Source organism: Myxozyma melibiosi (genome assembly GCF_037950935.1).
Source record: "Myxozyma melibiosi strain Phaff 52-87 chromosome Unknown BZA70scaffold_15, whole genome shotgun sequence".
In the NCBI taxonomy this organism is placed as follows: Eukaryota; Fungi; Ascomycota; class Lipomycetes; order Lipomycetales; family Lipomycetaceae; genus Myxozyma; species Myxozyma melibiosi.
Genome location: NW_027042929.1, coordinates 75,520 through 90,427, shown reverse-complemented (window position 1 = coordinate 90,427; position 14,908 = coordinate 75,520). Strand labels below are relative to the sequence as shown.

General features: G+C 52.9%; 3 protein-coding genes across 3 annotated transcripts; 2 read left to right on the top strand and 1 right to left on the bottom strand.

The window, feature by feature from the left end:
* Positions 1–487: 487 nt before the first annotated feature.
* Positions 488–2,053, bottom strand: BZA70DRAFT_269676 (general substrate transporter; the record flags this gene model as incomplete). Its single annotated transcript, XM_064911231.1, has 1 exon — positions 488–2,053. One exon carries the CDS (start codon positions 2,051–2,053, stop codon positions 488–490), a length of 1,566 nt encoding a protein of 521 aa, XP_064765762.1.
* Positions 2,054–5,418: 3,365 nt separating this feature from the next.
* Positions 5,419–11,508, top strand: BZA70DRAFT_91407 (CNH domain-containing protein). Its single transcript, XM_064915534.1, has 3 exons — positions 5,419–5,810; positions 5,865–10,491; positions 10,545–11,508. Exons 1-3 carry the CDS (start codon positions 5,481–5,483, stop codon positions 11,066–11,068), a joined length of 5,481 nt encoding a protein of 1,826 aa, XP_064765761.1. The 5' UTR covers positions 5,419–5,480; the 3' UTR covers positions 11,069–11,508.
* A 1-nt stretch (position 11,509) lies between these two features.
* On the top strand, positions 11,510–13,665 carry BZA70DRAFT_91408 (Isochorismatase-like protein). Its single transcript, XM_064915535.1, has 2 exons — positions 11,510–12,153; positions 12,210–13,665. Exons 1-2 carry the CDS (start codon positions 11,633–11,635, stop codon positions 13,465–13,467), a joined length of 1,779 nt encoding a protein of 592 aa, XP_064765760.1. The 5' UTR covers positions 11,510–11,632; the 3' UTR covers positions 13,468–13,665.
* Positions 13,666–14,908: the final 1,243 nt, after the last annotated feature.

The following is a 14,908-nucleotide window of genomic DNA, read 5'->3' as shown; positions in this document are numbered from 1 at the left end:
GGCTCCGGCGGATCCAACAATGCCTCGAGCCCACAACGCCCTTCTTCACTTTACCACAAACGCATTAGGGCTTCTTCACTTGACTACAAAAGCACTAGGGCCTCCCGCCGCTTGGGGAAAAACAGCTAGCGCGTTGCTATAATCGTGCTAGTAGCTTACACAGCTGAAGCACAACACCGTTATGACGTCATTTGGAGAGCATGACCGGTCAAGTGCTTTGTGCTGTGCTGTGCCGTGCTGTGCGGGTCTGTTGAGGGTCTTTCTATTTTCACTGTGGAGATGAAGTCGAGATGATGCATCATTTTTGGAGGTCTCGGCTGTCAGTAAAAAATAAGTCAGCGTGTCTCATCTCGTCTCTTACGTTCCGGTAGTTCTCTACTTGGCTTACTTGGCTCCCGCACTTAATAAAAAAATAATTCTATCCGATTTCTATCTATAATACAACCAAACCAAATCGCAAACTGTATGAAAAACCACATAATTACATTTAAACAGAGGCGATCTCCGTCTTCTCCTGCTCGGCGCCCTCCGCATGCTCAACCTCGGTCGACTTCTCGTTGTTCGCCGACGCAAACTGTCTGTTGGCCGCGATATGCGAGACGTCGACCTTGGCAGACTTCCACGGCGCGATGTTCTCCTCCCAGATGATGTCGACCTCCTCGAGCGTCTTGCCCATGGTCTCGGGGAACATGAAGAAGACGTGGATGGCCATGCAGATACAGAAGACGGCAAAGATAAGGTAGGTCCTCCACTGGATGTTTGTGAACGCGGGGGGCACGAAGAACGCGATTCCAAAGTTGAAGATCCAGTTCCAGGCACCGCAGAAGCCGTTGCCGACCGCGCGCTGGCGCATGGGGAAGATCTCAGAGACGTAGAGCCAGATACCAGGACCCCAGGTCATGGCGAACGAGGCGACAAACAGGTAGTTGCAGGCAATAATCGCCTTGGCGGCCGTTTTGTCGGGAACAGACCAGCGGATGTTTGTGTTGCCGTCGAGCGAGTCGACGTAGTGGCCGTACTGCGCCATCAGACCGGAGACGGCAAACAGCCAGATGCACTGCGAGATGGCGCCAAAGATGAGAAGAGGACGACGACCCCATCTGTCGATGAAGAGAAGGGCGGGAACGGTCATCACCATGTTGATAACGTACTGGATCGACGACGAGACGAGACCGGTGTTGCCGGTGTAGCCAGCCATCTCGAAGGTGTAGACGACGTAGTACATCATGACGTTCATACCCGTCAGCTGCTGCCAGATCTGCGCGGTAACACCGACAAAAGTGCGAAGACGGGATCCCTTCTTGAACAGATCAAAGTAAGTGACACCGGCCGAGAGCTGGTCGATCCGAACAGCCTCCTTGAGCTCCTCGATCTCAAGACGAACCTCGTCGGTGTCCTCCTGGCCGTAGTTGCCCTGCACGTGGCGGATGATATCGATCGACTCCTCCCATCTGTCGTTGGACGCCAACCATCTCGGCGACTCGGGGAAGAAGAAAAGGGTGCCGAACAGGACCGCGCCGGGAACCATCTGGATACCCCATGCGGTGCGGAACGAGGCCGGGCCGTCGATGAACGTGCATCCGTACGAGACGTAAAACATAATCAAGATACCCCACGTCACAGCCCACTGGAACAGACCGACGAGACGACCACGGATCTTCTTGGGCGCAAGCTCAGCAAGGTACACAGGAACCTGCGACGAGCAGATACCAATCGCGATACCGGCAATCAACCGACCACACACGAGCTGCGCGCGGTTCTGCGACGAGCACTGGATCGCGGCGCCCACAATCCAAATCAGCGAGCCGACCTGGATAGAGTACTTTCGGCCGATAGTATCAGACAGCTTTCCCGCGGCGAGCGAGCCCACGAACGAACCTCCCGCCATCGAGGCGGTGATTCCACCTTGCTCGGTCGAGTCGGGGTAGTTGAAGTATTTCTTGTATGTAGCATTGTCGACAAACGCCGACACGGACGAAACGTCAAAGCCAAAGAGCATACCACCGATGGTGGCCGAGAAAGCCACCATGTAGGGGTTGTAAAAGTGCATCATCTTGCTAATGTGTGGAGAGAAAACAAGTATAGCGGGGGAACAAGAGGCAGACGGCGGGGAAGCCATCTTTTATAGGCCGCGCCGGCCCATGGGGTTGCGCATGCTGCACAGGCGGCCGAAAAAAACTTTTCGCGGGGCTCCGCGTTTACGTTCTCGACAGATATGGAGAGCCCTACCATCAGACCATGTCGGGAGAACCAGGAATGAATAGTTCCGAATGCGTGCGGGTGGGTGAATAGCAAAGCCAGCTCGCGAGCAGCAGGACAAAAGGGTACGAACGGCGACGGTACCCGGTGGATGCGGACTAGGCCGCATTTGGAATTATGGTCCGTGCCGACGACGCAGCCGGAACTAAGTTGTTGCGGCCCCGGCCGGCCTGACAGGGCTCCGGTCCGTTTGCCACCGCCAAAGTCGCCCCCTTCCGTGTCCTATTTCATGGAGCAGGGCAGCTTGCTTCCCGTTTTGTTCTGTTCAGAGGGCCGCCAAGCAACGAACAACAGATTATGAAACAATCGGACCCTGCAGAGGTGAAAAAAACGGGTATCGGAGATGGTGTCTGAAGCAGAGGCAGAGCAGCGTCGTCGGAGAATATCAAGAGCTCAGACGTCGAGGGTTCAAACTGCGTCATTATGCACCTAATCCGTATCCCTGATCGCCATCACACCAGCTGCAGGTCTGCCTGCAGTTCTCTTTTCTTCTACTTGCTTCTTGTATGACTTAGGCGTGTTTTATGAAAGCTGCTGTTTGCTAGGAGGCGGAGATGTGTATGGGTAGGGACGGGTGTAGAAGGCACAGAGGGCTAATGAGAAGGCCGACGACAGAAAAATTTAAGGTTTCCGGCGTGAACTTACTTCTCGCCATATGCCTCTTTTTATTACAAACACCTTCCCCTTGCCAGAAAAAAAGTCATATGGCGTGGTAATATCTGTTCGAACTGAGAATATGACGTGTAATCTGTAGACAGTAGAAGCCAAGCGGGGTGGGCTAGGCCAGCGAAAGAGAGCGACGACGGCAGCACACAGCACAAGAGAGCGGCATCAGAATCCCCAAAAAAGCCTAGATTCAGCAGATCCGAAGAGTGACTGCTAATTGCTCCAGCAGCCTGCTAGTGGCTATTACTAGTAGTAAGCGGATCACTAGCCTACAGACCAGCAGCAGACAAACGAACCAAGCATTGACCCAAAAAGCTTGCCAACGCCCCCCACGCCGTGGTCGTCGCAGACAAAGTGACAAATGAGCTGCGGAGCTGCGGGCAGTTAGCCCGCTCGACGAGGTCACACGACTTGCTCGTCAGTCAGAGTTCTTTGATGCTGGCTGCGTTGCGCTGGCTGGCTGTGCTGCACTGCGTTGAGCGAGCTGAGCTGAGCTGTGCTATTTCTGTTGCTGGATGCTGTTCCCTTTCGACGTTATTCAAGGCGGAGAGTGTTCTTCTATTTATTGTAAAAGCTTTCTCTATCCACAAACAACCACTCGTATTACCCCACCCTCCTCATTATCCTCAACAAACCGACACGAATAATGCAGAAAATACCGCTTTCTGCAGTCTCCGCCGGAAGACGGAAAAAGAGAGCTATAAGCATCCAGACGATATGGGTGCGCCGCACGCTAACCAGCCCAGGTACCGGCTCCTCATCAGGTTGGTACCTGGCTCCCGCGCGAAGATTTGTTGAGTGGTCGGGCAAATTTACTCTTTCTGCGTCGGGTGCTGCTCCATCTTGTTCTATGTGCAGCTGGTTAGTTGTACATGGATTATTACGACTATATGTTTATATCAGGGCTTTGAATGCTGTTGGACCTCTTGGTTGTGTGAAATAGTAAGGAAATGGAATGGCGATAGAGACGGGATGCTGATCCGCGATCGACAGACAGCCAGCCAGACCTGTTGCCGTCCATAGGACCATAGGACGGACATTGGACGGTCCGGTAGTGGCCTGCTCTGTAAGCAGCCTGCTGTCTTCCAGACTCCTTTTGTCGTCTTAATTTATCCCGTAATTACTGATATCAATCACCAAGGACTTCTAAGGCTAGTCTTCGAGTTCTCGCCTATGGAGCGACGGGCCGTATACCCTCCGATATTCCGTGCCTGTCTAGAGACGAACTTTTACTAAGAGGAGAGGGAGCTTGAAGACTGCTAAATCACTCAGGCGTCCTGACCAGACCCCGCTCCTTCTCCGCGCTGGTACTTGCTTGGTGGACTATGGCATTCTACGCGATTGTTATCATCCCTTGAAACTTCAGTCCTGACCTTTTCACCTGGCTGTAATATTAAAGCGACAGTAATGAAAATAGTATTCCAGACTCCACGAGGAAATGATTGCCTACTTCTCTCCTCAGTCTTTTTCTCAGTCTGACTTCACGGCCTAGCAGACATGTTCGCTCCAGAGCTGCAAGCAGGGTTAGATTCACCTAAGCGCGTAAGCGACACCCTCGGCGCCCCGGCACAGAATCACGCTAGCAGCTTAATAACGCCCGCCGCCGGAAGTGTACGAAAAAGTGCATTTCCATGTCTACTTGAATACGATTACTAAGGCGCTTGGACCAGCGTCGCTATCTTGACTAAAGGGTAGCTAAGCCGGTTGCGGCTCCGGAGGACTTTCTGTTATCGATCGTGTTCGCTGAGCTTTGGAAGAGATGCAGGGACGTGGGGTGGGGTCGCGGCAATCCGGTCAAGTATAAACTATCGATTTGGCGAAGTAAACGGCCGCAACGCGGAGACGAAGTTCTTCAGACGACAGATAAATAAACACTCGAGATTAAAAGTCGCTCGCCGATCGACACTGCCACCTACCGCTTCTGATTCATCGCCATACCTGCCTTATTTGCATCTGCTGGGTTTCATCTTGCATCTATTTTCTGATGACTTGAATTCTTTCGCGCAATGTTTCATACACGGCTGATTGCTGCTGATGAATAGTTGGGAGGACTGGAGTATTTTGATACCGGAGGACGCGCTGAACATCAAACGCGCTAACACCAGTACACCAGTCAACCAACAATGATTCGTCAACACACACAGCTAACACCAGTACAGTCATATATAGTCACTGGAGTAATCTCAATAGACATAGATGCTGCTGCTGCTGCACCGTAATGAATAGTTGGGAGGACTCGATCATTTTGATACTGGCTGATGTGCTGATTATCAAACGCGCTGGCAACCAGTACACCAGTCAACGAGCAACGATTCATCAACACACATAGCTAATACCAGTACAGCCATATAGTTACTGGAGTGATCTTAATAGAGACATCTGTGCTGCTGCTGGTGCGCTGATGAAGAGGCATTGCTACAAACCCCACACATCAACACATTAAAGTTTAGCCGCAGACCGAATGTAAATAAACAATTCAGAATCATCAAATCCATACACGAACGACGGATTCACCAAATCCACGATCGTCAAAAAGAAAAGCCAGCAGTCACTAAATGCGTTCAGCTGCTGATCGGCGAGTCCCGCCACGAAGAGCGGACTCGTTCGACAACAACAGAAAACTGGATCCTGCAGGACCGCCCTTGCCGCCCAAAGTCCCGCTCCAGCAGCAATCTAGCTCCACCGCCGGCCGCGCCAACGATGAGAACGTGAATCCGGATTACAGCAGCAGCGCGAAGGATTTTAGCAGGTATGGCGGGCTTGTCGGGAGTTTACCGCCAACACCGGCGCCTGTGAAAGCGAAACCAGTCAGTACGCATGCTGTACGCGCGAGTAATGAGCATCTCAGGCCGCAGCCCAATCCTCAACCTCAACCTCAGAACATGGTTAGTTTCTATTATTGCTGCTTTTACTCACGCGCTATCTAACTCTATTGTAAGCTCCGGACGTGGTCCCAACACCGGCAGGCATATCGAGCGCCAATCAACTATGACGCCGATAGCACGGTTGGATCGGGTTCTGATGACGATGACACGCTCACGCACGTCTCTACCGGTACCGAGCGTCTGCCTTTCATTCGAGAAGAGACTCTGGGACCGCCTTTTGAACGACGACCGAGCTCTAGACAACCTACGCAGGTGCAGCACACGAGAGAATCCCATGTCCCGCCTCTGCCTCCCAAGGGAACTCCAATTACCTCAAAGCAGCCTTCCTTGAGATCCTTCCAGCAGCAACAGCAACCTCAAAGTACACCGTCCCGACCGCTACCGAAGCAGTCGTCAACACCCCCGGTGTCGACCCCTCCTTCTGCTCTTGCTCATCGATCGCTGCCGACAACACCACAGTCAATCATCCAATCCCCTCCTCTGATCCCGCCGCACGCGACCCAAGGCAGATCGCCCTCGCCCACGAAGCAGTACTCTCCAGCTAGTCCGTATACCCGACGACCAATTACTACGTCGCGTCATCAGACCTTCCAATCGACGCTGCCGACTACGCCCACGGGACGATCCCCACCCATGCCGCCAGCTCCTCAGCACGCGCCTCCGCAGCCTCCTGTACCTCCTCCGCACAGTTTCAATAAGCTCGGGCTCGACTCTTTCATCCCCGAGGACTCGCAAGACAGTGGACAGGACTCAGAATGGGCACCGCGGGAAGATCTGAAGTACATGTCGTTATCCGATCTGAAGCAGAAACTGCCTTCTGCGCAACCTCAGCCTTACGCTGCACGTCCGTCACTCAATCTCGATACGACTACGAGGATTCTGCCAATGAACCCTAGTCTCACCTCGGTCTCTCCTTCGCGCTCTTCTCATAGCTCGCCTTTGACGCATCACCATCTATCTACCCCTCCTTCATCTACTCGCGAGTATGACGACTACACACGACTCCCTGCTGCCGCCGGCATGCGTATATCAGACGTATCTCCCACGCGCAGCGCAGGTTCATACTCAAGCTCCCCAGTCAATCTATCACCCGCCCGGTCAAATGACTCAAGCAGAAGCCCAAACTATGGCTCCTCGCCCGGTGAAATGATGTCTGATGACGAGCTCTACCAATCTCGAGGGAGGTGGTCGCAGTACCAAACCCAGTCCTCGCCAGTGCCGTCTCCGCCGAGGCACAGCAGCGGATTTGGTTATGGCAATCGCAACTCGACTGGATATTATGACTTTGACAGCTCACCTTCGTCATACGACAATAACGCTTCTGCAATCCCACCGACCCCGCCACCCCATACTTCGTTCTGGAAATCTGATTCCTCCCCAACCCGCTCTCATCAACCAAATTATCCCGCGCGGGCAAATACTACGGGCAGAGTGCCGTTGAGTGCCGACGGAAATCTGAGGGCGCAATGCGTCAATATCGTCGATTCGGTCCACCGACAGGAAAGAAGAGCGCACGGATCACTTCCAGGTGGTATCTATGAGGAGACAGATGAGGAATATGGGTCGCCGTTTATGGCAGGAAACTTCCAACGAGACTTCTACCAGACAGAGGTATACGACCCAGCAGATAGGTCTCAGCTCGATCTGTTTAACGACCCGGAAGATATGGAGTATGAAGAATATTTTTTGGAAGAGGAAAACCCTCGAACTAGCATCATTCCGGTCGCAGGAACAAAATACGAGTATGTGCCGGAGCCTCAGGTCTATGGTGAGGAGTACGAAGAGGGGTCGGACTATTATGAGCAGACGCCTGTACCAACGGCTCCTCTTAATATTGTCAAGCCACCTGCTCCCCCACCAAAACCTGTTCCGGCTTCGCCTGTTCATTCTTCGCCTGTTCATTCTTCACCCGTTCATTCCTCGCCTGCTCATTCTTCACCTGTTCATTCTCCGTCTACTCAGTCCGCTCCGCCTCCGGAATCTCGTCCCGAATCACCGACCGAGTCAGCGACATCGACACATGCTGATAATAATGCGATGAAGCGGTACGGTCTACCGACGTCGATTCCTGATACGAGTTTCCGAGCCGGGTCGATTCTCCGTCATACTGCACCTTCAGACACTGATCGCACAAAAGCGAACGACGACAGCCTACGACCGTGGGCGTTGTCTGATGTCTACAGATCCGTTCGAAAGATTATGTCACAGGAAGCGAACTTCATGCGCGAAGAAACCGTCATCAGCAGCATGGGTGAGCTATTCAAGAAGCAGCTGCCGATGCTAAACACGATTGTCGCTGAAGATTGCGCGATCGCGATGATCAACTCATTCATGATGCATGGGGTGATGGAGCGGATTGGCGTTCACGTTCGTGTGCCAGAGGACGACGAGAAAGATTACCAGACAAAACTTGCAGATATGTCGGGCGTGCTTCCTTTGCTCGCCGGCCATGGCTGCTATTCTCAGTGCTGGCGAATGAAGGAGAGTGGTATTTCGAGCTACAGATGCTACTCAAAGACGTGCTCGCTGACCGCCCGCAAAGCAGAGACGAGAAAAGTGTCTATGAAGTCGTTGCAGTCGGCTGATAACTGGTCCGAGGCGGTGCCGGAGGATGTCAAGGCCGGGTTGTCAAAGACGGAGATTGTGCGGCAAAACATCATGTTTGAGTTCATTGCCTTGGAAGGACAGTATCTGGCGGATGTGAAGGCACTTTTGAAGAACTTTCGAGATGTGCTGCTCACGCCATCGGGGACCAGACAGCCGATTGTCTCCAATCCCAAGAAATTTGTGAAGGATGTGATTCAGAATTCGGAGGAGATCATGAAAGTGAACGACAAGTACCTGTACCAGCCGCTTCTCTTGCGACAGCAGGAGGATTACGTCGTCAGTGGAATCGGCGATATCCTCATCAACTGGATCAAAAAGGCCTCAGGCCCCTACATCAAGCATGGTTCAGGTCTCGGCCGAGCACTAGAGTTGTACAATGACGAAAAGAGCACGAATATCAGGTTTGCGCAGTTTGTGAGCGACTTTCTTTCCAAGCACCCTCGAAGCGGTATATTGGCTGTTCACACGCGGTTAGTAAGATATCCACTTCTGATCCGGCGGATGATTGACGATGGACGGCCGATGGCTATGGAAAAGACGTTTCTCGAACGAGCTTGCGGTAGCTTATCAGAGCTTGGCCATAGTTTTCAGACGACGTTCAGTACTGCCCAGCGCCGATATATCTTGCAAGATCTTGAGGACTCGATCCGATTCCCAGATTCGAGATTCCGAAGAAATCTAGAGCTGGACTCGAAGAACCGGAAGATCATGATGCGAACCGCTATGGATATACGGATTGGCAATGGGAAAAGGCAGGCTTTGTTTATGATTCTACTGGATAATTTCTTGCTCATCACTAAAGAGATTACAACAAACGTGAACAAAGTGCGCTACGACGTCGTGACCACGCCGATCCCCATCGATCTGCTTATCCTTGTCTCTGCCTCGGACGAGGGCGCGTCCACATCAGGCTTTATGAATCTGCCAAAGTCGGCGACGATGCCGAACCTCAGCGGCGCAATGTCAGGTTCATCAGCCGACGAATCGACAAAGAAAGCCGAGAACAAGACGCTCTATCCATTCCGCGTGCGGTTCCTTGGTCGCGATGGCGGCATGTACACTATGTATGCCAAGACGAGCACGATCCGCGAAAACTGGTGCAGCTCAATCATGCTTGCGAAGAACAAACACGCGCTATCGCTGGTTTCGCTGCGAAGCGAGCCGTTTGCTTTAGAGGTTGTGTCGGACATGGCTTTTGCGTATGACGGCGCGCCTCCTGAGCTGCCGTTGATGGCAACGGGTACCGCGATCGAGCGCGCGCTGAGGAAAGCCGAGTCGGACCAGAGCATACCGGCGCGGAGCACGGCGGAGCCTATGATCAAGTCGCGGGTGAATTGCGCGGCGTCGTTTTATACTGAAGATCTAGGTGCCTATGCGCGAGCGATGACGTCTAACAGTCAGTCGCGAAAGGCGTTCGTGCTGGTCGGATGCGAGTTTGGTGTGTATCTGTCGGACGGTACGTCGCGACTATGGGCTCCGGTGTTGGCGCTGCCTAAAGTTCGACAGATACAAGTTCTGCCAGAGTTTGGACTTGCGATTCTTCTCTCGGATAAGACGCTGATGGCTTATAATCTTGAAGCGCTGCTTGTTGCTAACCCGTTTGAGCTTGCGAATCATCTGCTGAGTCCCGCCGCTCGAGTTGAGAAATGGCTGGCGACGAAGAAGGAGGCGGAAGTGCTGGCGCTGATGCCGCAGCAGATCAGCGAGACGCGCGAGATTGCATCGTTTTCGATTGGCGTGCTGCATGGCCGCACGGTGATTGTTTGCCGCAAGCGGCAGCAGACGACGACGGCAGCGGGATTGGTATCTGGTGACGACGGCGTGTCTATTTTGAGGGTGTATGAGCCTATCGCTGGAAAGTCAATCACGTTCTGGGCTGAGGATATCGCGCAGCCTGCAAGTGATGGAGCGGCAAGATATGAGCGTATCTTGGGCTTGCGCGGGGATGTGAATGGGTATGCGGGATTGAAGAGCGGGAAAGACTTGATGCGCGAGACAGATTTGATTAGTACACCCAAGCCATGTCTTGACACTACGGTTCTGAAGAAGATGATTGTGCTTCACACCGTGAAAGGTACGTGGTACGCTTTAGCTACGGCTTCGGATGAGAGCTAACGAGTACTTTAGGCTTTGAGATTATGGGGTATCCGAGCAGACTATCAGCGGCTGTGCCAGACTTGAAAACCGGGACAAACGACCATATCCGCAAGTTGCTATCAAGCTCGCACGGCGGTCGCCCTGTACCACTTGGATTCTTCAAGGTGTCTGATAACGAGTTCTTGCTTGCGTACTCGACACTGTGTCTTAAATGCGATCGGACGGGCACGTTGTCGAAAGGACGAGTGATTACGTTCAACGGACGGCCTAGACAGGTCACGTTCGCGAAGCCGTACATCTTGGGATTTGACAAGGACTTTATCGAGATCCGGCACGTGGAAAGCGGTGAATTGAAACAAGTCATCACCGGGACCGATATCAGGTTAGTGAGTGCGCAGACATATGTGGGAGCACCGAATCGGAGAAGTGCGCAAAAAGCAGGGTTGGCGAGAGCAAGAGAGGATATTGTGTTTGTGATGGCGCATCCTGAAGTTGCGGGACGGCAGTTGGTGATGAGGATTGATTTCAACCGGGAGATGATTGCTTCGGCTTGAGCTTTTTTTTTGTTTTTACATTTATACCTTTTGCTTATGTGCACCGACATTTTTTTCTTATGTATAGTTTGTATCACTGGAGTTTTGCTTATTTGCGAGTATGGTATAGGGGATCTGTTGTATATTATAGAATATGATGGTGTAGAGGAAGACGAAAAGAGATTATTGCCATTTCCCGATCGAGGTGAGCCTCCGGCGGAAGCATAAATGCCAAGGACTTTGGGATGTGAGATATCGCCCGATAAGCGTAATCTTGCTGATTGCTGGTTTTAAATGGTCGATTGTCAAGTAAATAGAGCAGAGGATGTTTGAGAAGGAATACAATTGCGATGGTAGAGGATTAGTAGTTATTAGACGTAGGAATAGTAATTGACAGTTGGAGGGGAGGTGGTGAAATGAAGGAGGGCGACGGAAAAGCCCGAGGACTCATCTTTATCGCGTTGACTCGCCTCGCTGATAAACCTCCACACAACTCTCCATCTCGACTCTTCACCAGCCCACTCTCTACCTAGCTGTCCCTCTATTTCTAACCCCACCTCTCTTTTTCTTTCAGTGCACTACACAATGACGTTCACAGCACCGCTCACCATCTCCACCGCCAAACCAGCGCCGTTCCCACTGCCTGCAGCGCGAACAGCGTTGATAATCATCGACATGCAGCGCGACTTTGTGCTTCCCTCCGGCTACGGCGCGATCCAATGCCCCTCCGCCGAGGTCTTTGCGCAAGTCTCGGGCCTGATCGGACCCTGTCTTGACGCGCTGCGGGCGTCGCGCAAGCTGGGTATGACGGTCGTGCATACGCGCGAGGGACACGTGCCTGATCTGTCTGATTGTCCGCCGACAAAGACGGATCGTCAGCGGGGCGCGAATACGCGGCATTTCCTGACGATCGGGGAGGAAGGGCCGATGGGGCGATTGCTGGTCAGGGGAGCGTACGGGCATGATATCGTGGACGAGCTTAAGCCGAGGAAGGATGAGGTCGTGCTCGATAAGCCTGGAAAAGGATCTTTCTTCAATACGGATTTGCATGAGATATTGGTCGCGAGGGGGATCACGCATATCTTGTTCGCCGGAGTCACCGCCGAGTACGTCTTGCCATCTCTCTCTCTTTATCTTGTACTCACATGCTAACAGACCGTAGATGCTGCGTAGCCTCAACCTTCCGCGAAGCCAACGACCACGGCTTCGAATGCTGCGTTCTCACCGACTGCACCGGTGGCTTCAACTCTGCAATCGTGTCGGCAACAATGGACATGTTTTGCGCATACGACGGTCTTCTCGGTTACGCATCGACGTCTAAAGCCATTGCCGCTGTCGCAGCCGACGCGCCCGCGGGCGCACTCGCTGTTTCCGAACCTGCTGTTGCGCAAGGGTCGAAGTTGTCGCTGCTCGAACTGCATAAGAAATATCTCGCAGGTGAGACTGTCAGCTCGACGCTGGAGTCCCTTCCTACTCCCGCCTCGTCCGCAGCTCTGGAATCTGCAGCTGCACTCGACAAGACATCCGAAGTCGACATCGACGGCGCGCGCGACCTCTCGCTTCTCTACGGCGTGCCGTTCGTCACCACCCCCGAGTTTTCTGAATCCTCCGTCGTCGTCCAGCAAATGCTCGACCAAGGCGCCGTCTTCCTCGGCTCCGTACCCTGCGCCGCCACCGCAGTTGCCTCCGGCGCTGCTACATTCGGACTCTCGACATCGTCGTCTCCGGCTGCTACCTCGCCCGCCTCCTTCACGGTTACTAAAAACTCTCTCTCGTCAGCAGGCGTGACCCTCCCGTCCCCTTCCTTCTCCACCTTCACAATCCACGCGCCCTCTGTGCTCGACGCGCGCACACTCTGGAGCACCCTCGTCCGCCTGCAACCAACCGACTTCGCCGCCGCGGCCGCAATCCAGCATTTCCGCGAACGCCCGATCGTCTACGTCGACTACCGCGGCTTCGAAACCGGCGGCCTGCGCTACGCCGTCTACGAAACCACCCCTCCCTCGCTTGCGTTTTTGGAAAAAGTCGAAAAGATTTTCAGCAAGTCTCTGCCCGGCCGCAAAGTCGACTCAGAATGCGTCTCGTCCTCGTTCGCGTCGGCAGCTAAACTCGCGAGCTGCGCCGAATCCGTGCGTGCGCTCGAATCCGCTCCCTCATCGTCCGCAACCATCTCCGCTCTCGACACAATCAAAAACATGCACGCGCTCGCGCTCGCGTCGTCGTTGTTCACGAAAGCGTTTGACAACGGGATCGAGTCGCCTGACGTCCTCCTCGCGCCTTACTCGGACGAAACTTTTGTCGCTGTCGAAGCTGTTGGCGGGTGTGCGGCCGTGGTTGCTGGTGATGTTGTGGTCGTTGGCGCGAAGGGACTTGATGGACGGGTTCTTGATATTGCGGTGTTGGCTGAAAGTCGGCTGTGATCATCCATCTCTTTTAGTCAGTTATGATGATTTTATGATGTGAAGAAAAAAACGAGTATTATTGTTATTATTACTATATCAAGGTTACAGGACAAGTGCTTGATGCTTATTACTTTTATCCTCATCCTCATCCTCAAATCGGAATCAACCAAAAACACGAAAAAACATCATCATCATCAGTCAAGTACTAGAAACAACAAACAGATCAAAAGTCATCAAGAAAAAATTATTAGACATATATAGAAGAAACATATGACAACGCCTCACCCTCCCAAGAAGATTATAGAAAATATAAAGAGAATCATCCAATCTAAGAAAGAAACATCAATCTATCCGATATATAGAAGAAATAGAAGAACAATTAGTAAAACAGATTAAAAAAAACATAGTAGCATCTTAAAGCCAATCAGAGTCCTCGGCTTCTTCATCCTCTTTCTTAGTCTGCTCTGCCTTCTCAGAACTCTCTCCCCCCGCACTACTCCCGCCCCCATTACCATGCTCCTTCGTCCCATCCTCAGCAGACGTGCCTTCTAAAACACTGCCATTGCTATCCCGATGCTGAGGCGACTCTCCCAACGGCTGCTTGGCGGCTTCCATCCACGGATGGGAAATCATATGTGTATTGAAAAACTCCAGGTTATCGAGCTCGTCAACGCCCGTGCTCGCATGCTGATCAATCACATGGCTGCGGCCGTCGGTGACGAGAGAAGTGAAGAAGATGTCGTTCTCGTTTGTGTGGAGTAAGGCTGATTGTCCGCTGGATTGGAAGCCTGGCTGCTGCTGTTGCTGTTGCTGTTGCTGCTGCTGAGGCGCCGCGCGGGCGGGTAGAATCTGTGAAGCCAGGTGCTGTGGGTGGAGAACAGGACCGTGAGCGCTGGGTAGGATCACAGGCTGGTCGGAAGAGAAATCAACGGTAGAGGAACTAAAGATGTCTTGACCAGAGTGCGTAAGATGAAGCGACTGCTGCTGTTGCCGTTGCTGTTGTTGTTGTTGTTGCTGTTGCTGCTGTTGCTGCTGCTGCTGGCGCTGCATATGGAGCTGCTGCTGAAGTTGTTGTAGGTGGTGCAGCGGATGCTGCGTAGTCGGCGCTGGTGGAACCGGGGGAATCACCTGGTGCATCGTGATTGGCAGTTGCTGAAGAACTCGCTGCGGAGAAATTTGCTGCTGCTGCTGCTGAGAAAGCTGTGCGGATGATGCGGCTGGGAACTGGAACTGCATCTGCTGCTGCATTTGTTGGATCTGCTGCTGCTGTTGCTGTTGCTGCATCTGCTGTATAATCTTTTGTTGCTGCTGAGGCTGCATCGTAGTCGTGGCGTTGTAAAGCCCCGCGTTTGACGCTGGCATCCTGCTTGCACCACTCGAGCTCGTAGGCCCGGAATCAGACCCGTTTCCCGCGTTTCCCGTGCCATTTCCAGAAGAGTTGCCAGAAGCTGCCTTATTG